We start from the raw sequence: 25,666 nt of genomic DNA on the forward strand, positions 1-25,666 counted from the left end.
CATTCAAAAACTTACTGTTCAAAAACATTTGACTGGTAGTGTAGTTAAATCGATACATAAAAAGGATCATAAGCTGTTAAAATTCTGGAAAAAATGTGGAAAATATTGGAATATATGAGAATAAGTTCTGGAAAACTGTGAGTTTTCGCAGCAAATGCCATAAAAGAACCAAGGACTTTTCAGTAAACAGTTATTAAAATAACCGTTTTTTTAAAGTGTAAAGGACATTTAATAATTTAAACAACCTCTTTTCACTATTAAGAACATTTTGTGTAATAAAAAGTTTCCATGGGTGTTAGAACCATAGATGACATGATTCTATTAAAGCATAACCCTTATAAATCTTGTACTAAAACTAATTTTGACTCTCTCTGGCATTTTGCATGCTTGTAATGGCATTGACAGAATGCCATCAGTCAGGGTTTATTAAATGCTACCCTGTGCTAAGAGTTGAAGAGCATGTCGGACAAGATACTGGATGTTCAGATAACAGATTCTTTCCAAATAAGCAATGAACATGTGCTGTTCCACGCTAAAGGGCTTCCCCTGTCCCTAACAGCATGTGAAAGGGTGTAATGGTGTTGACTTTCATGTAGGGGTCTGTTTTCACTGAAATGAGATGAATAGATAGATAGATAGATAGATAGATAGATAGATAGATAGATAGATAGATAGATTTAGATTTACTCAGTGCAAGCCTGCATGTGTGTATTTTTACAATCAGTCTGTTTAAAAATAAGGAGCACATCCCAGCTGACAGGTTGTATATATTTTTAAGGTCAGTCTAATAAAGATGAAGTTAGCAGTGAGCAATGCAGATTCAGTTTAGGTTCTGCAAAGAACCTTTTAGTGTATAGTTCTTAAAAGAACTATTTTTATTAGCATCTAAAGAACCTTTTATCTACTGTGAAGAACCTTTTTTTAATGGAATGTTTCTATGGGTGTTAAAGGTTCTTCATTGATCCTTAGATGCCCATAAAGAGCTTTTCTTTAAGAATGTATTTGGGTAATCTACACTACCTTTTGAAAATGCGTCACTCTACAGATGGTCATACCGCATGACTTCCTGTTGTGCCCTGGTAGATGCAAAAATGGTTAACCGCTTGGGGTTTTTCAAAAACTTTGTGGGTATAGAGTCTCTGAGGAGGCGTGCTGTTCCTTGTAATACTTACCTCACTTCCTCAGTTTCCTTTGTGAAAGATAGAAATCATGTATTTAAAATCCAAAGAGCGATTGTTTATTACTTATTGTTGTTTTCTGAGGAAAGGGTGTAGACCTGTGGATTGGCGAAGGGACGTTTTATAACCAATTGTGAAAGAATTGACTAGTTGTTGTTCATGTGCAGCATTGTAGAAGGCATGAGGTTTTACTTCACTACATAATACAGTCCAGAGCTCCACACCCTTTGTAGTCGTAACCAGCATGGGAACTTGTTTTTCAGCCGATATGGTGATTTCGCCTTTTACCCTGCTGATGTGGAATGTATTGTGCTCGAAAACCTCTAGTCAGACCAGTTTGCGCTAAAGTCTGAATATGTGCTAGACAATTTTAACCACAAGGACAAGAGACTAAACATTAAGGCCTGACAGGAAGGCAGTTAGGGTTTACCACATCCACCATCATGACATATTGACAGGATTCGATGCAGACAGATTGAGCGTAACCTGTCCTGTCCTAACCTTCCACGAGTTGAGATCTTATAGTAAATCTCAGTTTAGTTCAATTTAATTTGATCACATCATTGGCCTCTGTTGATTTTATGTTTTATGTCAGATGTCCTATAGAGTATCTGTGGACAGGAACAGGTGCCAAAATTGAGCTTCCTTTCTCTTAGTGTCTCAAAGATCAGACTAATGACTTGTTCTGTTTGCCAAATTCACATAAATCATCTAAGTTCTTTATAACATAAACACGTAAGCTTTTATAAGATTATTTGGTCACTCTGCTAAGGCTAGTGTCAATATTATTTAGGATTTAGGGCAGGAATGCTTTGTCCTGTTCCTGGAAATATGCCGTCCTGTAGAGTTCACTTCCAACTGGGCACCTCTGTTTTAGGGTGTGCCTTTACATATTGTTTTTGTTTATCTTACTGTATATTTGTTAATATTTTGAATTAGCTTTTATTTTTATATTTTAATCCTAATTTTATATGCTTTTGCCATTTCAGCTTTTAATTTAATTTTATTTCAGTTTTAATCATTTTAGTACTTAGAACGTCACTTTTTTCATGTAATATTTATATTTTCATTTCAGCTTTATTTCACTTAATAGATTTAACAATAACAGCACTGTTTGTGCTATGGAAATACATTATGTCTCAGATTATGTGGCTTGTTTTTGCACTTTTTAAACGAGCAGACTATATCCTATAGACTTAAATTGAAGAACCTTTACCATATCTACACTACCAGTCAATAGTTTTTCGACAGTAAGATTTATAATGTTTTTTTAAAGAACTTTTGCTCACCAAGCCTGCATTTATTTGATTCAAAATACAGCGAAAAAGTAAAATGATGAAAAATTTGAAATATTTTTATTATTTTAAATAGCTGTTTTCTATTTGAATATATTTTAAAATGTATTTTATTCCTGTGATCAAAGCTACATTTTCAGCATCATTACTCCAGTCTTCAGTGTCACATGATCCTTCAGAAATTTGCTGTTCAAGAAACATTTTTATTACATTTTATTATATTTATTTGATGAATAGAAACATCCAAAGAACAGCATTTGTTAATTAATTTTTGAGAAAGAAATTATAGAAATTAATACTTTTATTTAGCAAGAATGCTTTAAATTGATCATTTATAATGATTTACAAAATGCTGTTCTTCTGAACTTTCTATTCATCAAAAAAAAAACTGAAAACAATTTACTCAGCTGTTTTCAACATATTAATAAAAATAATATTAATAATAAATGTTTTTTTAACAGCTAATGAGAATATTAGAATGATTTCTGAAGGATCATGTGACTCGAGTAATGATGCCTAAAATTCAGCTTTGAAGTCACAGGAATACATTTGGGGACATTAGGAATACATAAATTACAATTTTAAATATATTCAAATAGAAAACAGTTATTTTAAATAGCAAAAATATTTCAAAATTTTACTGTAATTATAATTTTTGCTATACTTTGGATCAAATAAATGCAGGCTTGGTGAGCAGAAGAGACTTCAAAAAAACCATAAAAAATCTTACTGCGCAAAACCTTGTGACTGGTAGTGTAGATCTATAGCATTGCTTTTGTCTTTTCAGCCAGTAAGCAACCTTCAATACTGTATCAACCAATTATAACTGACTAGCAACCGCATAGAAACACGCACAAGCAAAATTGGTTGAGCGATGTGTAAGAAATAATCAAATTTTCCATAATCTCATTAAGTTACTCACTCTCATGTTTCTTTCTTCTGCAGAACACAAAAGACGGTATTAAAAATGTAAATGAAAGTAAATGAATCCTATCTTTTGTGTTCCACAACCTCTCTCATCCACAGAGCCACTAAATGTTCTTTATAATGGAAGAACTTTATAGTTCTAAAGGTTCTTTAGATTATTATAAAGTACTTCACACTAAGAAAAGTCTGTTGAAATGCTCATTGGCAAAGCTTGAAACTCCATTTTAGAACCTTTGTTTTAAAGAGTGTAGATTTGGAACAGCATGAGGGTGAGTAAATTATTTCTTTCGATAAACTATCTCTTAAACAGGCTGCACTAGTGATACGTTTATCTCGAAAATCGTAGGGTGCACAGATTCACCGGTGTTAAACACAACCTAGGTTGGTAGAGCGTCTTCAGAATTCCTCTGTGACCTTATACTCTGAGCCTTGGAGACCAAGGTGCTGGAAGCAAGGAGCGTTGCCAGCCAACATTACACAATCCTGCAATCCGAGCCCCCCCTTCGGTTGCATGCCTGCACTGCTGTGCGTCAAGTTCGCAGAACCTTTAGAGGCACATGGAGGCACTAGCCAGGACTGCGCTGTTCCCTGAAGACAACATCGTACTGGGGGAGGGAGATAGACAGAGTAGAGGAGGTTCAGTCAAAGGGAACCGAAGACAAAGTGGCCGGGCGCCAGCTCCCAATTGATGTTCGTCCTTTTTTAAAAGTGGCCCCTGCACTGCCAAAGACTCAAGGAAAAAGAAACGGCCATTAAAACGCGCCTACTGGAAGCTGCACTGCTCGAACTCCTTAACTAGTGCTTTTTGCTGCTATTTGTGGAAGATTTCGTGTTGTGTTGTGTTGTGTTATGTTTACCATTTGCTTTTTCTTCAATGTTATGTTAGCGGTGCCCGCCGCGCTTTCTCGCTCTCTCCAAGTGCTGACAAGATGCTAGGATTGATTTAGATAGTCAGTGTCAGGCCTGTAATTGCTCTGCACCAGTGGGAATGAGTCTAAAGATAAGCACTCCTTCTATATATTGATCTATACAGCCTGCTGCTGCATTGCATCTAAGGCACTGCAAGCCTAATGGAAAAAAAACAGCCTGCCAGTTACTGGAGTCATCAACTTTAGATGTCTCAAGTCGGACGCTTGGAAAAGGTTCAAATGGACGAGGGCGTCAATAAACCTAAAATTGGCCTGAATTTTACACTGGCAGATGATAAGCTCAATGTAATCAGAGAGTTTCTTATTAGAAGCTTAGAAAGGTTTGTTAAAAATGGAGTAGAGTTTATTTTTTAGGGCGTAATCGTACATGCAGCGTTCCTCGGGGGAAGGTTTTATTGCTGCCTCTTCATAGCTCAGGAGATATAATTAAGTTTTCGCTATCAATACTGTCTGAAAAATTCTCTAAAATTCTTTAGAAAAATAGAAATGTACACAAACATGGCAATTGTTGACACACACGTTACCAGTCAAAAGTTTTTCAACAGTAAGATTTTAATGTTTTTTTTTAAAGAAGCCTCTTCTGCTCACCAAGCCTGCATTTATTTGATCCAAAATACAGCAAAAGCAGTAATATTGTGAAATATTTTTACTATTTAATATAACTGCTTTCTATTTGAATATCTCCTAAAATGTAATTTATTCCTGTGATCAAAGCTAAATTTTCAGCATCATTACTCCAGTCTTCAGAGTCACATGATCCTTTAGAAATCATTCTGATATGCTGATTTGCTGTTCAAGAAACATTATCGTTATTATTATTATTATCAATATTTAAAACAGTTGAGTACATTTTTTTCAGGATTCTTTGATGAATAGAAAGATCCAAAGATCAGCATTTAAATAAAAAAATATATAATTTTTGGGAAAGAAATTATAGAAATTAATACTTTTATTTAACAAGGATGCTTTAAATTGACCAGAAGTGATGATTAAGACATTTATAATAACAAAATATTTACAAAAGATTTCTGTTTAAAAGAAATGCTGTTCTTCTGAACTTTCTATTCATCAAAGAAACCTGAAAAAATTCTACTCAGCTGTTTTCAACATAATAATAATGAATGTTATTGAGCAGCAAATGAGAATATTAGAATGATTTCTGAAGGATCATGTGACTGGAGCAGTGATGCTAAAAATTCAGCTTTGAAATCACAGGAATAAATTACATTTTAAAATATATTCAAATAGAAAACTGTTATTTTAAATAGTAAATATATTTCTAAATTTTACTGGTTTTGCTGTACTTTAGATAAAAAAGCAGGCTTGGTGAGCAGAAGAGACTTATTTAAAAAAAACAACAACTTTTGACTGGTAGTAGATATAAAATTAAATTTTGTTCATATAAGGTATGGATGATATGCCAAAAATATCATATCACGATTGTTTTCAGGCAGAATGATCTATAATCTTATCATGATTCTTTTTCATGTTTGTTTCTAAGATTACTGTGGAGCACATTGTTGAGATCTTTAAGATCTATATCAGACATGAGATTTTCTCAGGAGAAAAATCTGAGTAAGGGGATACTTCAGCAAACTGTCTCTTGTAAAATATAATTCAGATTTTGAAGTATCTCTCAGATTTTTTCCTTTCTATGAAGTGTGTCCACTGTGATTTTCTATGGGTTTCTCTGTTTTTAAGTTTTAGCAACTTGTAAATCCATTTCACTATTGAGTAGACTAGGTCCAATCAATTTTCCTTAAGATAAGATTTTTAAATGGCATGATTCAAAAGCAAGAGATATCAAACAGATCTCGTTTTAAAAAAATCCATCTTCCCAGCTTTAGTTCCAATGTGGTTTACAGAAGATCTCTAGATGTTGTTTGACTTTAATGTTTAGTGAGCGTTTGAACTAAAAATCATCTCTTTCTCAATAGCATTGGACGGTATTCACAGAAGTGACTGAAGTCTTCATCCTGGTGCCTGCTCTCCTGGGCCTTAAAGGGAACTTGGAGATGACCCTCGCGTCCAGACTGTCTACCGCGGTAAGTCCTTGGGCATGACTAAATCATTTTATTGTAGCAAAATAGCTTGTGTATACTGTAGGTCAGCACAAGATGCAGATAATCGTTGATAAAATGGAACAAAGAGCTATGCACGCCAGCATATTTATTGACGTCATATCACTGAGACGTTGTGAGTAATTCATTATCTGAATTACATGATGCAATTTCACTCGAATTGTTTTCTGTCTTTTGTCTGGACAGTGACTAATGTTTACCCGTGCAGCTTTCAAAGGTGTGTTTGCGTTTATGTAACCTCAGGAGGAAATATGAAGAATCATTCCTGCACTGTAAAAATTTTCTCCAGTTTCAACTTATAAACTTTAAATCAATAAAAGTTAAATCAACTTAAAAATGCAAGTCATTTCAACTCACTACAATAAAATAAGTTTAAATGACTTGTGCTTTTAAGTTGATTTAACTTATGAGTTGAAATGACTTTTACTTTTAAGTTGATTTAACTTAATTTTAGTATTCAGTTTTTTTAACAGGCAGATGATTTAACATTCAACACTGATAATAATCAGAAATGTTTCTTGAGCAGCAAATCATCATATTAGAATGATTTCTGAAGAATCATGTGACTAAAGACTTGTGTAATGATGCTGAAAATTCAGCTTTGCATCACAGGAATTAATTACATTCTAAGATATATTCACATAGAAAACAGTAATTTTAAATTAAAATAATATTTCACAAATATTACTATTTTTACTGCATTTTTGTTAGGATAAGAGACTTTCAAAAATGTTAAAATCTTACCAGCCCTAACTTTTGAACAATACAGTTTTATCAAAATATGTAAAAAGTTGTTTGTTTGCTCATAGCTAATAGTTATCTGCTATTAAACAAAGCTTCATTGTCCTTCACTGAAGTAGGGTAATAACTTGGGCCGTCTGCCCCATTCTCTTTAATAGGATGTCATGTAGGACACTATGGTCAAATTAACATCATTTTAATCCTGTTAAGCACATGACCGTACACTTGCCCCTAGTTTCGCTCGGCACTCCTACACTCGGTGTGTCTCGGCTAGACTCGGATGTGCCAGGTTTGTGGCAAAGCCAGACATTCTTCTGGGCTATGGTTCTCTGAGTTCCCGCCGCAAGATTACATGTTTAATCATAACACATCCTTAAGCAGCCCACGTTAGCTGGTTAAATCTGGGAGCATTGCTGTCGGATGACATTGTTTTTCATTACATTTGAAAGCAATGATTTAAGGTGACCATAATTAGTTTCATTTTGTCATGATTCGCTCACCTCATGTCATTTAGGGCGGTGTTGGAACAACATGAGAGTAAGTAAGTGTTTGTTTTTAGGTGAGCTGTTCCTTTCATTTAAACACTTTAAATTAGCTGCAACCCCATACTCAGGAAAAGTTCATTTGCCCTTTGCTGGCATGCAGTGATTCACAAGCAATCAGGTGAGCAGAAAGTGTCAAGCCCGCAGTCTTGAGGTCATCCGTGTGCTGTAAATCTACACTAAGTGCTCAGCTTTGTGCTGTTTCTCAGAACCGCTGCTGATTATGAGCAGATTAAAAACACTGTCGGTTTCTAATGGTCTTACTTCTAAAAAGAATGAATACCTTTCGTAGTGTGAATTAGACTCACATGACCTCATTTTTCATTTCTGCCTTTGACCCCGATAGTCGTTGGTGTGGATTTTTGCTCTGGCTTACTTTAGGTCACTGTGGGTCTTTTTGGAGTATTACAAACTTGACCCACTTGAATAGCCTGTGTCAATATATTTCCTATTCCAACAGGAACTTTGAATAGGACGCATCAAAGGGCTTGTCCTTTGTTAAAATACTTTTGATTTACTACTTGTGTTGCTACTCTATGGCAAGTGAGCATTTTATTGGACAAAGCTTGAGAGACTGTATTTCCTAGAAGTGAAACACTGTACATTTTAAATGTGTATATGCTTGCTAAAATTTATTTTGTCAGCAGTGGACAAGAACGTTTGGGGTGGGTTGATCAAAAGTGACAGTAAAGCCATTTATAATGTTATAAAAGATTTCTATTTTACATAAATACTGTTCTTTTAAACTTTATGTCTTGTATCACAGCTTGCAAAAAATATTAAGCAGTACCACTTTATTATTATTAATGATGTCTTCATCATTGATAAAAGTTAGAAATGCTTCTTGAACAGCAAATCAGCATAGTGGATCATGTGACACTGAAGACTGGAGTAATGATGCTGAAAATTCAACGCTGCATCACAGGAATATATTATGTTTTAAAATATAGTAAAACAGAAAACGGTTATTTTAAATTGTAATAATATTTCACAATATTACTGTGTTTAAGTGTTTTGATTAAATGCAGTCTTGGTGAGTATAAGAGACTTTATAAAAATACAAATATTTAAAATAAAATATTATTATTATATTGATTTTTACTGCTTATTTACACTACCAGTCAAAAGTTTTTGAACAGTAAGATTTGTAATGTTTTTTAAAGAAGTCTCTTCTGCTCACCAAGCCTGTATTTATTTAATCCAAAGTACAACAAGAACAGTAAAATTTTGAAATATTTTTACTATTTGAAATAACTATTTTCTATTTGAATATATTTTAAAATGCAATTTATTCCTGTGATTTCAAAGCTGAATTTTTAGCATTATTGCTCCAGTCACACGATCCTTCAGAAATCATTCTAATATTCTCATTTGCTGCTCAATAACATCGATTATTGTTATTATATTGAAAACGGCTGAGTAGAATTTTTCAGGTTTCTTTGATGAATAGAAAATTCAGAAGAACCGCATTTATCTGAAATAGAAATCTTTTGTAACATTAAAAATGTCATTATAAGTTATTTCAGATAAATGCTGACCTTTGGATTTTTTTGTTCGTCAAAGAATCCTAAAAAAATAGAATTAATAATAATAATAATAATAATAATAATAATAATAATAATAATAAAAAATGTTTCTTGAACAGCAAATCAGCATATTAGAATGATTTCTAAAAGATCATGTGACACTGAAGACTGGAATAATGATGCTGAAAATGTAGCTTTGATCACAGGAATAAATTAAAATTTAAAATACATTCAAATAGAAAACAGTTATTTTAAATCGTAAAAATATTTTAAAATTTTACTGTTTTTGCTGTACTTTGGCTCAAATAAATACAGGCTTGGTGAGCAGAAGAGACTTCTTTAAAAAATCTTACTGTTCAAAAACTTTTGACTGGTAGCGTAATTCAAATACTAGATGATTTTCCATTACGTGATGTAAAATTGTATTTTAAAAAAGAAAAGGTAATGTTGTTTTGTTTCTGATTCTAGCTATTTTTAAATATTAGCCTTTTAATTATGAAATAATATTGTTGTTTGTCTTGTGTCATTCCACAATGCCTGGAAGGTGACTAAACTGCCCTCTATACATTGTTCCAGTAATATTCAGTCAGAGGGTGTTAGCTCTTGATCCTATTAAGCATTACATCCCGTAAACCCTGTGCTTGCTTGACAACTTGTTTGTCAAAATGTTAATGGTCACATAAACGTGTATCTTGTTTCTACAGCACAAAGCACCTAATCTGGCTTTCTGCCACGCGTAATTTTATCTGAGCTCGCGGACTAAAAACCAGACTAAAAGCTACGTGGCTCCAGCCGCTGCCTATGCCAGAAGTTCCTCCCACGTCTACTTCAGAAATGTGCGGTTTATCACCTCGTAGAAGTGTTGTGTGCGTGACCGCCACCGTGTTTTGCATAGAGCGGTTTGCGTAGAGCTTATCGTCATTGCTCGGACCCTCACTTATCAGTAAGTGACAGCCTGTTGTTGAAGGAATAGTTCACCCGAAAATCAAAAAAAAATGTCATTGGCTTATAGTATCCACAGATCATTTTGGTCTTGTATTATTTTATTATCTCTGTAAAGCACAAACGTCTGGTATTGGGCAGATTGTTCACGTTTCAGTATTTTGCAATTGAAGTCTTTCTGTGGTTTCTGTGAGATTAAAGTGTCTCTGCACTTCATTCACAATTTCTCTCAAAGGCAAATAAATGGGAAAACAAAGTAACTTATTTACTTATTTGTTACTTATTTCAAAAAGTAAATTAATTAAACAAATTATTAAAATAGTATTAAAATATAATATAAATAATTTAAAAAAAACTAATTCGTTTAATCGTTTATTTATTTATGGGAATATATTTTGTCTGTTGTACTACAGAAAATGCTTTAATTTTTTTTGCGGTAGTAATAAAAATAAAACAATAAATTAAATTAATAGGTTTATACAACTATTTTGTCTGTTGAGCAACAAAACATCCCAAAAATTTGTTTAAAAATGCCTAAATGTCCTTCAAACAATAAAAATTTAAATGTGAAGCTAAAATATATATTTATAATTTCTCTCAACACAGGGAAAGGAGAGGTGTCAGCAAATAAATGGAAAAACAAAGTAACTTTTGTTATTTATTTAATAAAAATAAATCAGATATTATCTTAAAAAGTTTAAAAGTAATGCATTACATGTTATTATAATATAATATTAAAATATAAAATGCATTTATTTAATATTTTATTTATTTGACATAATTTAGTCAGGTTTATGCAAAAACAAAAAAATTAAATATTTTGTCAAAAAAAAAATTGTTACACTACAGAAAATAGTAGTAATAAAATAATTAAAAAATACATTTATAATTAATATATATATAATTAAAATATATACAATAAAACATCCAAAAAATAGTTAAAAATGTACCTAAACATCCTTAAAACAAAATAAATGTACATGTGAAGCTTAATATATATAAGCTAAATATAATAAATGGGAATACAAAGTAACTTGTGTTACTTGTTAGAAAAAGTAACTAATATTTTGTTGTAAAATTAAATGTAATGCATTACTTTACTAGTTACTTGGAAAAAAAGTAATCTGATCAAGTAACTCATGATCCCTCTGATGAAACCTATTATTCATATCTGATTTGTGAACAAGTAATAGTTATACTGCAGAAAAAAATAATAATTATAAAGTTATCTGGCAAAAAAAATTAAATAAATAAATAATAATAATAATATTTCAATAAATAATCTAAAAATCCTTCAAACAGGATAAATGTACTTGAAACTAAATATTTTATTTTTTAAAAATGTTTTTATTTGTAATTAGAATATTAAAATATAATGGTTATATATTTATTTATTTTACTTTATTTTTAATTTAACGCTTTACCTGAAAGAAAATGCATGATCTAACATGTAATTATTTACAGTAAAAATTTACTGAAACTGACTCATATTCTGATGCTGTTTGTTGTAATGCCTGGAAGAGTGACCATCACATTATTTTATGTGTTCAGTAGAAGTGTTGAAGTCATGAGGGTGAGTAAACAATGACAGTAATTTTTGGGTGAATTATTTTTTTCACCTTACATCAGCAGTGGAAGTAGCCGAGCCAGCTCTGTTTCCCCCCCTCACGCCGTGTGTGTGAGCGCTACACAAGGCAGGACGCAGTGCGGAAGAATCGCTGTGACCGCCGGAGTGGGGTCACCTCAGCGAGCAGCAGGCAGTTGGCACAGACTCAAGAGCTCCTTCCTTTTGCCTCACGGAGGCCCTGTGCGCGCACACACACACACACATACATTTACTTCACTTACACATAGGCAACTACCGGCCCACTAAGAGCCTCTCCTGCCTGCTTTTTCCTTCATCCTGTTGCACAGGATATTTGTTATATAGTACCGCTGCTAATTTGCTGTTATTGTAGTTTGTGTCAGAACAGAAATTAGATTGCAGGAAAAAAGAAAGAATTGTTGTTTTTCCTCCTGGTGAACGCTGAATGGACTACAATGATTTGTAGACAGAATCAAGTATTGAGGCTTTAAGTGGCCGTTTTATTACTTGTGCTAACATGTAGGGTTAGCGATTTCAACAAATCCTGAATTAAACTTCCTGCCTCAAATTGTGCAGCTTGCTGAGGAGATATTATTTTTTGTTATAAGTGTAATTTTTGTCCACAGTAGAAAATGTCAGTGTTCCAGTAAAAAAAAAAAAAATTATATATATATATATATAGTTATTAGTTAGTTAAGAAGCAAAATATTTATTAATAATATTTACATTTGCATTCAAATAAAATATAAATAGGAATTATTTATTTATTTATTATAGGCTTTTTGCATTAAAATATTACAATATTTTAATATATTAAAATATAATATAACCAGACATTTTCTCAAATTGTGCAGCTTGCCAAAGATATATTTTTTTCATATGAAACTGTGATTTGTTTTTTTTTTGTCTGCAATAGAAATTTACAGTGCCAGTGAGAAAAAAGTATTTAGTTGAGAAGCAAGATATTTATTTATTATTTTTTTTATTAAAATAAAATATAAATTTGAATTTATTTATTTATTGTAGTTTTACAATATTTTAATATAAAATTAAAATATAATATGAACAGACTTTTTCTCAAATTGTGCAGCTTGGTAAGGAGATATTACTTTTTTTTATAAGTGTGATTTTTGTCTGCGATAGAAATTAAAAGTGGCAGTTAAAAAAAATGGAATTCATTTATTGTTGTTTTTTGTTTTGCAATAAAAATATTAATTTTTTAAAATATAATTAATATAATAATATAATATAATAATATAATATAATTTTAAAATATAATATGAACAGAGATTATTTTTTAAAACTGTGCAGCTTGCTAAAGATGTTTTTTTGTCTGCAGTAGAACATTTCAGTGTTTTGCCAGTAAAAAAAAGTATTTACTTAAGAAGAAATATATTTATTAATAATATATACATTTGTATTAAAATAATAATATAAAATATAAATTTAAAAATAATAAAATATAAATGTGATTTTTTTGTTTGTTTGTTTTACAGTAAAAATATTCAAATATTATAATATAATATTAAATATAATATATAATATTAATGTTTTTTGATCATTTATTTAACATAATTTAGTGAGGCTTATGCTAAAACCAATTTTGACTATTGGGCAATAAAACATCCCAAAAATTAGTTACACTGAAAAACACTAGTGTTTTCTAGGAAATTACCTAAACATTGTGCAAACAACAACAATTTACATGTGAAACTAAATTTTTTTTTATTACTTTACTGATTGAACACAATTTCATTATGCAAAAATAAAAAACTGATTATAAAATAACAGTAAAATGCTTATATGAAAAAAAGGTTGCAGTCATGCAGAACAGCCTAGCAACTGCACAGAAATGTGTGGAAAAACCACCCAGAACACCTTAGCAATGGCAAAAGAAACATCCGACAACACCCTCGCATTGTGGCTGCGACTTTTGTACTGGCAAGCAAGCCTCACATTTTCTTCAGAATATGTTAAAAATCTGTTTTTTTGTCATGCAGTGTGTAATTGAGTTTTTTAAAGCAGTGAAGTGGTGAAGTTCACAGGAAGCTCAGAAGTGCTACAGCTCTTTTGAAACATAATGAAAGGCTACAGTGAGGTGCACTGAATGTCTAAAAGAGACTGCTGGGCTGTCAGCCGCTGTGAAATGCATTCTGCCCACGTATTCAGGCTATTCTACTTCCTGTCTCATTTAGGAAAGAGCACTGGTTCCTCCACATTTGGGTGTTGGGCTGCTGTAGATTTGCATTTAAGAAACTCTCTGCCAAGACGTACATTTTCAGACGTCGTGCAGTGTTGATGTATTTACAGTTGAAATAGGAATTTGGGGGAGGACATTTTTGGCCTGTCCATTTTTAAATATCATTTTTTAATTTTGAAGTGGCATGCTATACCGTATCTGCAATATTTATTATTTTCACAGAATGCAGGGGTTTTTGTTCTGCATATTGACAACTGAATTGGATTTATCATGTTTGGTTTTTATTTTTGGCTCATTATTTGGACTGCAAGTTGCAAAGCGTTTTTCAATGTCTGTTTTGTTCGCCAATGATGCATTTATTTGATTAAAAGTACAATAAAATTATTATTAACATTTTTTATCATTGATAATAATAAGAAATCTTTCTTGAGCAGCAAATCAGCATATTAGAATGATTTCTGAAGGATCATGTGATACTGAAGACTAGAGTAATAATGCTAAAAATTCAGCATTGCATCACAGGAATAAATTTAATTTTACAATAAAATCACATAAAAAAATATTTTAAATTGCAATAATATTTAAGTAAAATTTTTACTGTATTATTGTACTGTATTTGTATTACTGAGATACTATTATAACTTTTTTTATGTCTTTATATAAATTTTTATTAGGTTTTTAGGGCCCTGTGAATTCAGTTTTATTTTCCAAATTCCATTTTTTTTCCTTTTAATGTTTCTAGATTAAATTTGTTCATTTTTAATTTTTCTAGACTCTGTTTCAATGATTAAATAAATAAATATTAAGTATAAAGCATGTCTAATTAATTAAAATCATGAAGTGCACAAAATTTAACAGCAATTTAATAAAATTAACAAAAATAAACAAAAAATATTTTTTATTTTTTACCAAATTCTGTGTTTTCCATTAATTTTCTGGATTCCATTTTATTTTGATTTTATTACACAGTAATAATCAAAACATCTCTAAATAGTTTATTATTATTTTTATTATTTATATATTCATTTATCTTCTTTTTCCAGAAATGCTGTGTTGTGAATTTTTCTGGTAAATAAAATCTGATGAATAATTTTTCTGGTAAATATTATTTAATGAATGTTTTAATAATTGTATTAATAGTAGTAGTATCGTTACATTAAGTAAAATATTTCTGTCACAGTTTCTTCAAGTTAAACCAATTTTTATTTTGACGGGTTGCTGTGAAGACCTTTAAGTTTCTGTTTGTATTTGATATGACGATAGTTTTTCCCAAAATAAACATTCCGTGTTATACAGTAAATTCCATTTTTATGACTAGATTCCGTAATTCCATCTGTGTTTTCTGCGTCACGGAAATCATAGGACCCTACTTTATTAGGATATACATCAACTTTCATAAATTTGCTACCATATCAATGACATTAGAGGTAATACCAAAAAAAACATTTTATTTTCATAGGGTTTTAAGCCACAAATATTCAGGTAGTTTTGGCTCATCTGAGAGGGTCCAGGTCAGGAAAGGCCTCGTTCCATGACACAGAGAGCCTCTGTAGAGCCAGAGCCACTTGACATTAGTGTCTGTACTGAGAGAGATGAGATAAGTAGGGAGAGGAGGATAAGATGCATCTGTCCAGCTCATCAAACCCTCTTTTGTCTTGTGAACTGACCACTGTTTGTTCTAGTGGAAGCTGGACCGAAGGCGCCTGAGCTCCAGTGAAATGTATGTTTCCTGCCATGTATGTTTCATTGTTTCCTTTTCATGGAAAGATCACAGTTTAATGATGATCATATCAGCATTACTAGTTGTTCTGTGGTTCTTGAAGACAACATTAAAGCACTTCGTGTATTTCAGAGTGAAACAGAATATCCTGTGGGAAATAATGAGCTTTGTTTTATCCATTGAGATTAATTGGATCATGAAATGTTGAGCTATGATATTATTAGGCTTTTGAATGCGTATTCAGTTTTAGCATGCAGCATTTGCACTACGAACGACTCCTCAAATCATGCCGCAGTTTTGAGTGAACAGATGTACAATCAAAAATAAAACAATGTCTAAACGAGAACGGTGTTGCTCACTCAGAGGAAAGTGTGCAGTGGTTAAACTATAATGGGAACATTTGTAAATGGACTTCCTGTGTTCTCTCTTCCCCCTCTCACCAGGCTAATATTGGACAAATGGATACAGCCAAGGATATGTGGAAAATGATCATGGGAAACCTCGCACTAATTCAGGTTGGAGACCTTCTAAAAATACCAGTCCTGTTTGTCTAATGTACATGCCAGCTCTTCGGTTCACAAAGGCTTTGTCCAGACAAGCGAAAATTTGATTATTTGGCAAATCTGATTGTGAAATAAGCAAATATGCATATGATGTTTACATACCAGATCTCCATCCATTTTGATAGAATCTGAATAAATACATTTTTATTAAATGTGTCTTAGTCTGAAGTCAGATTTTTAAAGGTATTTTTTGGGACACGACACATATATGTGACCCTGGACCACAAAACCAGTCATAAAAGTCAGTTTTTTAAAATTGAGATTTATATATCATATCAAGCTGAATAAATAAGCTTTCCTTTGATGTATGGTTTGTTAGAATAGGACAACATTTGGTTGAGATACAACTCTTGTTACTCTTACAAAATTCAAAATATTGAAGTTTTGATATATTTACAGTAGGAAATTACAAATTATCTTCATGAAACATGATGTTTACTTAATATCCTAATGATTTTTGGCATCATTTTTTTTTTATAATTTTGGCCCATACAGTGTATTTTTGGCTATTGCTATAAATATATCTGTGCTACTTTAGACTGGTTTTGTGGTCCAGGGTCACAGTGTCTTAGTGTAAAGTCAGAATTTTGAAGTTTAGAATTTAGAAGTAACACTTTACAATAGTTACATTAGTTAATGTTAGTTAATGTATTAATTAATACGAATGAACAATGAGCAATACATTTATTACAGTATTTATTCATCTTTGTTAATGTTAATGAAAATATAGTTGTTCATTGTCAATCCAGTGCATTAACTAACATTAACAAGCACAACTTTTGATTTTAATAATGCATTAGTAAATGTTGAAATTAACATGAGCTAAGATTAATAAATGCTGTAAAAGTTTTGTTTATTCTTAGATCATGTTAGCTAATGCTGTTAAATAACTAGTGAACCTTATTGTAAAGTGTTACCGTTTTTTATATATATACTGTCATTAGTGTTATATCATTTATAAAAGCAATAAGCCCCAACAAGCCATGGTTTACATTGAATTTTTTAACAGCTAAGGGGCATTGTGTCTAAAACACCCTTAGTTGTTATAAATTCACTGTAAACCATGGCTTCACTGGGCTTATTGCTTTTATAAAACGGTTATTCCATATACGTAGCAAGGTTTTACAAAATAAAACAGCAGATAAAGTGTAATGATATTAATAAAAACATTATTCTTCCGCCAAACGATGTAGTTCCTCAGAAACAGTTGTGGATGCAACAAAGTGGTTGCTGAGCAACACACAAACGTAAACAAAAATGTATGTTTGTAGAGTAATCAAACGCGGCTCAACCAATCAGAATCAAGAACTGAATCTATCAGTTTTATAAAAACTATTAAAGCATATTATAGCTTTTATTTTTATAGTTGTGGTTTTTATTTTTATATAATTTTTTTAATGTCTTATTTAATTAGTTTTAGTTATTTTGTGTTTATGTTTTTTTATATTATTTAGCTTTAATTTTAGTACTTCAATTTGTATATGTTGGTTAGATTCCAAGGCAACATTTTTTATTTTAATTTAAGTTTAATGCTTTTGTATATTTACATTTTACTTCAGCTTTAATTTACAGAAAACGATTTTTAATAGTTTTAGTTTTAATAAGCAAAAGGAACACTGAACATCATATGCGGTGCGTAGTGTTGACTAAAGCTATTCAAATGCATATTTTTCACAATCTTTCCTTATGTACTAAACAATATAACATTCACTTTGTAGTAAATACGTTGAATTAAAGGGATAGTTCACCCAAAAATGAAAATTCCGTCATTAATTACTCACTTTCATGTCGTTCCAAACCTGTAAGACCTTCGTTCATCTTCTTAACACAAATTAAGATATTTTTGATGAGGTTTTTTTTGACCCAGCATAGACAGCAATGCAACTTTAAGGCCCAGAAAGTTAGTAAAGACATCGGTAGTAGTTATAACTTAATGTTATGAAGCACCTGTAATTTTACTGTTGTTGTGAACGTGTTTGAAAGACTGACACGAAGGAGAAGAACTTGTTTAATAAACTCATTATTTTTGTTTTCTTTGCACTGATTTTTGTTTTCTTTGCCACTGATGTCACATGGACTATTTTAACGATGTCCTTACTAACTTTCTGGGTCTTGAAAAGTTGCATTGCTGTCTATGCAGGGTCAGAAAGCTCTAGGATTTCATCAAAAATATCTTAATTTGCATTCTGAAGATGGTCATGAGGGTGAGTAATTAATGACAGAATTTTCATTTATGGGTAAGCTTTCCCTTTCAGCAGTTTTAGAAAAACATAGATTTGTTCACTTACAGTTGGGTCAGTCAGTCCTAAATTTTGTCATAGTCATAGTCACAAAGTCACATATCATGTGAGGTTTGACTTTTTTCTAGATTGCATGCTTGGCTAAACAATTATGTAATGACTGGGTGATCTTTTTCTTGGAAATGACCCCAAAACCCAATACTGGCATGTGTACACTAATGATGAAAGAGAACAAAGTAAACCTGACATAAAGACTTTGAACTTCAGGAAGGTAGGAGGATGTTTAAAAGAGGTGTCCGAGTTCATCGTGCCCCTTCTGCTTTCAGGTTCAAGCCACAGTGGTCGGCTTCCTGGCTTCCATCGCCGCAGTCATTTTTGGCTGGATTCCAGAGGGTAATTTTAAGATAGGCCATGCCGTCCTGCTCTGTGCCAGCAGCGTGGCCACCGCATTCATCGCTTCTTTGCTGCTAGGTGAGGGGGATGATACATCTACACTGTTCAAAATTAAGGTTCTTTATTGGCATTGATGGTTCCATTAAGAATCTTTCACAAACCTTACACAAAGTAAGGTTCATTAGGTGTTATTCATGCAAAGAAAAAAATGTGACCCTGCACCACAAATCCAGTCATAAGGGTCAATTGAGACTGAAAAAATAAGCTTTCCATTGATTGTTTGTTATAATAGGTCAATATTTGGCCGAGATACAACTATTTGAAAATTAAATCTGAAATCTGAGGGTGGAAAAAAAATAAAAATATTGAGAAAATCGCCTTTAAATTGTCCAAATGAAGTTCTTAGCAATGCATATTACTAATTAAAAATTAAGTTTTGATGTATTTATGGCAGGATATTTACCAAATATCTTCATAAAACATGTTTGTTACTTAATATCCTAATGATTTTTGGCATAAAAGAAAAATCGATAATTTTGACCCATACGTTGTAATGTTGGCTCTTGCTACAAATATACCCATGCTACTTAAGACTGGTTTTGTGGTCCAGGGTCACAAATGTTCTTTTAAGAAGTGTTCACTGAAAGGTTCTTTGGGAAACCACCATTTTATTTTCATGAGTGCACCTTTAATTGCGAGAAACTGATACTGTGCAGTTTAAACTGCATTTGTGTATGTGTTCACATCCCAGGAAGCGTAGAATTTTTTTGCAATGGTGCAGTTTTATTGCATTTAGATTGCTCAGTGCAATGTGTTTAATTAATTTACAATGCATATTTTAAGAAAAAACAAGCCCCAAAAAAATAAATATAAAATCTTTTTACTACATAAAAATCCGGAACCATAATTCCAAATTTGTCAAGTGAATTTCTTTTATTTTCTTCTTATTATTTATTTATTATTTTAGTGGATCAGTGGATGCATTACAAATCATTATGCACGTGCAATACATATATATATATATATATATATATATGTGCAATCATATTATAACATATTACTGTTTCTACAATGTCTTCTTGCAATATGCATTGTATTTTAATGTTAGCTTTTTTAAAAAAAGGTTGTATTAAAAGGATTACTTCACTTTCAGAATAAAAATTTCCTGATAATTTACTCATCACCCATGTCATCCAAGAATTTCATGTCTTTCGTCCTTCAGTCAAAAAGAAATTAATGTTTTTGTGTAACCATTCCAGGATTTTTCTCCATATAGTAGACTTTAATGGTGGCCAATGGGTTGAAGGTCCAAATTGCAGTTTCAATGCAGCTTCAAAGTGCTCTACACGATCCCAGCCGAGGAATAAGGGTCTTACCTATCAAAACGATCTGTCATTTTCTAAAAAAAAATTACAATTTATATTCTTTTTAACACGCCGGACATAGGCGGAAATACTGACCCAGTGTTTACAAAGCGAACGTGCAAAGAAAGTCAGACGGCCTTTACAAAATAAGGTAAACAAACAATGTTGGACGATTTTAAAGTTGGAGGAGAAATTGAGATTGTACACAGACGAAGAACTAACCACGCGTGAGCTTTCCAACATGAGCATTTGTGGTTAAAAAGTATATAATATTTTTTTTTTTTTTCAAGAAAACGATCGATCGTTTCACTAGATAAGACCCTTATTCCTTGGCTGTTTTGAAACTGCAATTTGGAACTTCAACCCATTGATCCCCATTGAAGTCCACTATATGGAGAAAAATCCTGAAATGTTTTCCTCAAAAACATTCAATTGTTTCTGACTAAAGAAAGAAAGAAAGACATGAACATCTTGGATGACATGGGGTGAGTAAACTTTCAGGAACTTTTTATTCCAGAAGTAAACTAATCCTTTAAGCATGTAGAGTTTCTAAAAAGAAACATACCAGCTGAGGCGAGTAGCAACGAATGCTTGTTTTTGAACCTGGAAAAAGACAAAGCAGCTCTGAAGTCTCATTTCAACACTAGAGTGGAAATATATCCTCGAAACAGGAGGTATCAAAAATGAAGAATGTCTAGTCTTCATTGTTCAGGATTGACACAATCTCCTGTGTTAATTCCACCTTTTCATCGCTAACTTGACAAATCTTTCCTCTCCTCTTCCGGCCAGGTCTTATCATGATCGGGGTTATCATTGCATCCAGGAAAGTTGGCATCAACCCAGACAATGTGGCCACCCCCATTGCGGCCAGCCTCGGTGACCTGATCACCCTGGCGCTGTTAGCTGGCATCAGTACGGGCCTGTATAAGGAGCTCGGTGAGTGGAAGCCTCAGTTCTTTGGCTGAGCTCTTCGGGAACACTGCCGTAATCGGATATCCACTGTCAGTGCATTTCGTGATCCAAGTGCAGGCAGATATATGAGCGAGTTCGTATTTAGCGGATAACTTATGAACCGAATGGCCTAGAAAGGCAATTATCTTTCCTCTGTTTCCGAGTCGAGTTCAATATCTTGGCAGCTACTGAAATGAAACTCTTGCTGAAACTTTAACTGAATATATCAGAAGTCAGTATCTTCTTTAATTAGCAATGTTATGTCACCTTGTGTATCAGAGAACTTGCTCTGCAGAGGAACTGCCACAGTCAGAGAGGAAATAGCATCTCAACACTTGTGTGGTGGTTTAAAAATACTAACACTATAATTTCCCATAACTGTTTTGAACTTGCCTACTATTAAACAAGTCTTGTTACTCTTACAACTTCCACCCAGCATAAGGTTGTAGTTTTGCTTGGCACATATATGATGCATATACTTATGCATATATACAATGTGCTTTCTACAAACCCCCAGTCATGCACCTACCCATTTTTAATAATATAAGACACATTATGAATGTAAAATAGAGTGCATGTCTAATAGAAGAGATAGCATAAGTGTGCATGCATATATTGGTCGGTACAGTTTTTATTTCAATGTATTAAATTGATCAAAAGTGACAGGTAAAGATATTTATATTATTACAAACAATTTAAATTTCAAATAAATGCTGTTCTTTTGAACGTTTGAGGTTTCAAAGAATCCTGAAAAAAATCACATTAATATTTAATAATCACAGTTTCCACAAGAAAATTACAAAAATATCAAGCAGCACATTTTTTTTAAACATTGATTATTGATAATATTAATTAAAAAAAAATGTTTCTTAATCAACAAATCATCATATTAGAATGATTTCAGCTTTGTATTGCAGGAATAAATTACATTTTAAAATACATTCAAATAGTGAATTCTGATGAATTCTTATCATGATTCTTGTGTACTTTTGATTCTCATGAGTAATACATTCAGTCAGATTTCCCTAAGTCATCATGCTGAGTCATGTTAGAGCGTAGTGGAGCTGGTTAGGGCATGTCGGGGCTTGTGGATGCCACCTGCTTTGTAAGTTTCTTTGGTGCAGCTATTAGACTGCAGTCTCTCCCTTTAGGCCCCATTAAGCAACAACATATAGTGGGAGCAAATATTCTAGTTTAGATTGTGTATTGCGACGAAATGACACAAAAACACATCTATTGTTAGTTGAGCGCTCTTGTGGCAGCTCCTAAAGTGAGAGAGTGTGCATGTGGAAACATTTATGGTAAAGATTGATTGCATGTTTATGTCTATCAAACCTCACAGACCAAACCGTCTGGATGTAAACACGTAAAACGGCCCGAGTGAAAATAGTAGGTTAAGCAAGCTTTCATCTTACTCAGCTTCTCCAGAATCCGGGTGTAAAATTGCACCCAAGAATGTTGTGTGTTATTGTTATTTCTCAACTGGCTTTGGTTTTGAAACTGTCTGAACTGGTGTTGAATTCCACACGTCTTGCATTAAATGCATTACTCATGACAATTCTATGTCGAGAATGTAGAGATATGTATTTTATGACCATTATTTTACCATGGCTTCAACTTGGATAATCAGAATTGTTTTCTAACTGCGTTACGACTTTATAACTCGCAGTTGCGAGTTTGTATCTCACAATTCTGAGAAAAAAAGTCTGAATAGCGCAATGTGTGACCCTGGACCACAAAACCAGTCATAAGGGTCAGTTTTTTGAAACTGAGATTTATACAACACTTGAAAGCTAAGTAAATAAGCCTTCTACTGATGTGTGGTTTGTTAGGATAGGACAATATTTGGCTGCGATACAACTAGTTGAAAATCTGGAATCTGAAGGTGCAAAAAAAATCAAAATATCGAGAAAATCGCCTTTAAAGTTGTACAAATGAAGTACTTAGCAATGCATATTACAAATCAAAAATTAAGTTTTGATATATTTACGATAGGAAATTTCTAAAACATCTTCATGGAACATGATCTTTACTTAATATCCTAATGATTGTTGGCATAAAAGAAAAATCGATCATTTTGACCCATACAATGTATTGTTGGATATTGCTACAAATATACCCATGCTACTTAAGACTGGTTTTGTGGTCCAGGGCCACATATAAACTCACATTTGCGAGAAAATTTTTTATATCTCACAATTCAGTCTTAAATCACACAATTCTGACTTTAACTCGCAAACTTTGAGTTTGTTCTGACTGTATAACTTGCAACTTGCAAATTCAGAGTTTATAACTCGAAATTGCGAATTTATATCTTGCAATTCAGACTTTATAAGTCGCAATGGATAGTTCACATCTTACAATTCAGACTTAAATCATGCAAGTCTGACTATAGATCACAACTTTTAAATTTTATCTCGCAATTCAGACTATAACTCGAAATAGCAAATTTACATTTTGCAATTCAGACTATAACTTGCAATTGGATATTTATATCACAATTCTGACTTTATAACTCACAGCTTTGAGTTTGTATCACGCAGTTCTGACAGTATAACTTGCAACTCTGAGTTTATATCGCGTAATTCAAACTTTATAACTCACAATTGCGAGTTTATATTTATATCACAATTCTGAGTTTAAATTTTACAATTCAGACTTTATAGCTCACAACTGTGAGAAAAAAAGTCAGAATTGTGAGGTGAAAAGTTGTAATAACATTTTTTAAAGTTTTTATTCAGTGGCGGAATAAACTTGCATACTTTCAGCCATTCAATTTCCAAAATATAGAATTCCAGAATATATATATATATATATATATGTATATATATATGTGTGTGTGTGTGTGTGTGTGTATGTAATTTTTACTAACAGAATGTAATTTTTCCTAACAGAATTCAACGACTATGCCAACCCAATGGTTTGTGCCTTCTTTGTCGCCCTGACACCCATCTGGGTGCTTATCGCCCGGCGGATACCTTCCACCCGAGAAGTGCTCTACTCAGGGTGGGAGCCTGTCATTATCGCCATGGCGATCAGCAGGTAGGAAGAACACTGATTAAGACAGAGATGCTCCAATATCTCATTCCTCTTTATGATGGATGGATTGCTCACTTGGGCTGACAGAGATATGTCAATCATTTATCTGACACAACAGATGGAGTATCTTTGTGTCATTAAAATTGGATGTGACTTTTTTTTAAACAGTGTTGGAGGCCTCATTCTGGATAAGACAGTATCTAACCCTAACTTTGCTGGAATGGCAGTTTTCACACCCGTCATCAACGGTGAGACTCCTTATCATCTTGTATCTCATGATGCAGTGTTTCCGTCAGTTGTGTTTACTAGCCCTCACTGACACACCAGAGATCATTGCATACATTGTTTGTTTTGCCCTGCTGTAGGTGTGGGCGGCAATTTGGTGGCAGTTCAAGCCAGTCGAATCTCCACCTACCTGCACATGAACGCCTTGCCCATAGCAGAGCCGAACCCAGCCCCACGGAAATGCCCCACTCCCTGGAGCACGTTCTTTGGCTCAGGTGAGTGATATGAATGACTAACAGCTCTATTTTTAGTAAAGACGTAACATTGATAGTAAAATATTTGCCTGTACTGTGTCTCAATGACTTCAGTCATGCTTGTGTAACAATGACTCGCCCTACCTTTACTCTCTTTCAGGCGTCAACTCGCGTTCTGCCAGAGTGCTCTTCCTCCTGGTGGCTCCTGGTCATCTGGTCTTCCTCTACACCATTAACTCTATGCAGGGTGGACACACCACTCTCACCTCCGTCTTCATTGCATTTTATCTGGCCGCAGCTCTGCTTCAGGTACACCTGAGCATCTGTTTCTTATTACAAGGAAATGTTAGGTTTACAATAAATGTTTTATAGGGTTTCTGGCCTACATGAGGGATGTTTAAGTAAATGCTATAAAAAATATCTAGGTCATGTTTCACAAAATCAAAAGGAAATAAAAAACATCAACCTATTTTAAGATATGCAAGAAGTTTTTTTGCATTGGAACATTAAATTCTCATTGCTATAATGCAAATATGTAATTTATTTAATTTACAAACACAGTTGAAGTCAAAAGTTTACATGCACCTTCAAAAATCTGCAAAATGTTAATTATTTTACCAAAATAAAAAGGGATCATTCAAATTGCATGTTATTTTTTGTTTAGTACTGACCTGAATAAGATATTTCACATAAAAGATGTTTACTTGGGAAAATCATAGCTAAATATATATATATAAAATAAAAAAAATTAAAAAAAGTTTACATACAGTTGATTCTTAATACTGTGTTGTTATCTGAATCATCCACAACTGTGTTGTTTTTGTTTAGTGATAGTTGTTCATGAGTCCCTTGTCTGTCCTGAACAGTTAAATCGCCTGCTGTTCTTCAGAAAAATCCTGCAGGTTCCACAAATCCTTTGTTTTTTGTGCATTTTTGTGTATTTGAACCCTTTCCAACAGTGACTATATGAT

At 32.8% G+C, this 25,666-nt stretch overlaps 1 protein-coding gene across 3 annotated transcripts in view; it reads left to right on the forward strand.

Moving 5' to 3' along the window:
* slc41a1 (solute carrier family 41 member 1) overlaps positions 1-25,666 on the forward strand; it is a 33,450-nt gene that overhangs the window by 3,015 nt on the left and 4,769 nt on the right. For all 3 annotated transcript variants that reach the window (XM_051122370.1, XM_051122371.1, XM_051122372.1), the window contains 8 exons: positions 6,267-6,374; positions 16,110-16,181; positions 18,796-18,940; positions 21,016-21,162; positions 24,072-24,219; positions 24,385-24,464; positions 24,582-24,716; positions 24,856-25,004. In XM_051122370.1, the coding sequence (XP_050978327.1) occupies positions 6,267-6,374; positions 16,110-16,181; positions 18,796-18,940; positions 21,016-21,162; positions 24,072-24,219; positions 24,385-24,464; positions 24,582-24,716; positions 24,856-25,004 (984 nt within the window). The remainder of the gene's footprint in view (positions 1-6,266; positions 6,375-16,109; positions 16,182-18,795; positions 18,941-21,015; positions 21,163-24,071; positions 24,220-24,384; positions 24,465-24,581; positions 24,717-24,855; positions 25,005-25,666) is intronic.

This window comes from Labeo rohita, chromosome 11 (genome assembly GCF_022985175.1).
Source record: "Labeo rohita strain BAU-BD-2019 chromosome 11, IGBB_LRoh.1.0, whole genome shotgun sequence".
In the NCBI taxonomy this organism is placed as follows: domain Eukaryota; kingdom Metazoa; phylum Chordata; class Actinopteri; order Cypriniformes; family Cyprinidae; genus Labeo; species Labeo rohita.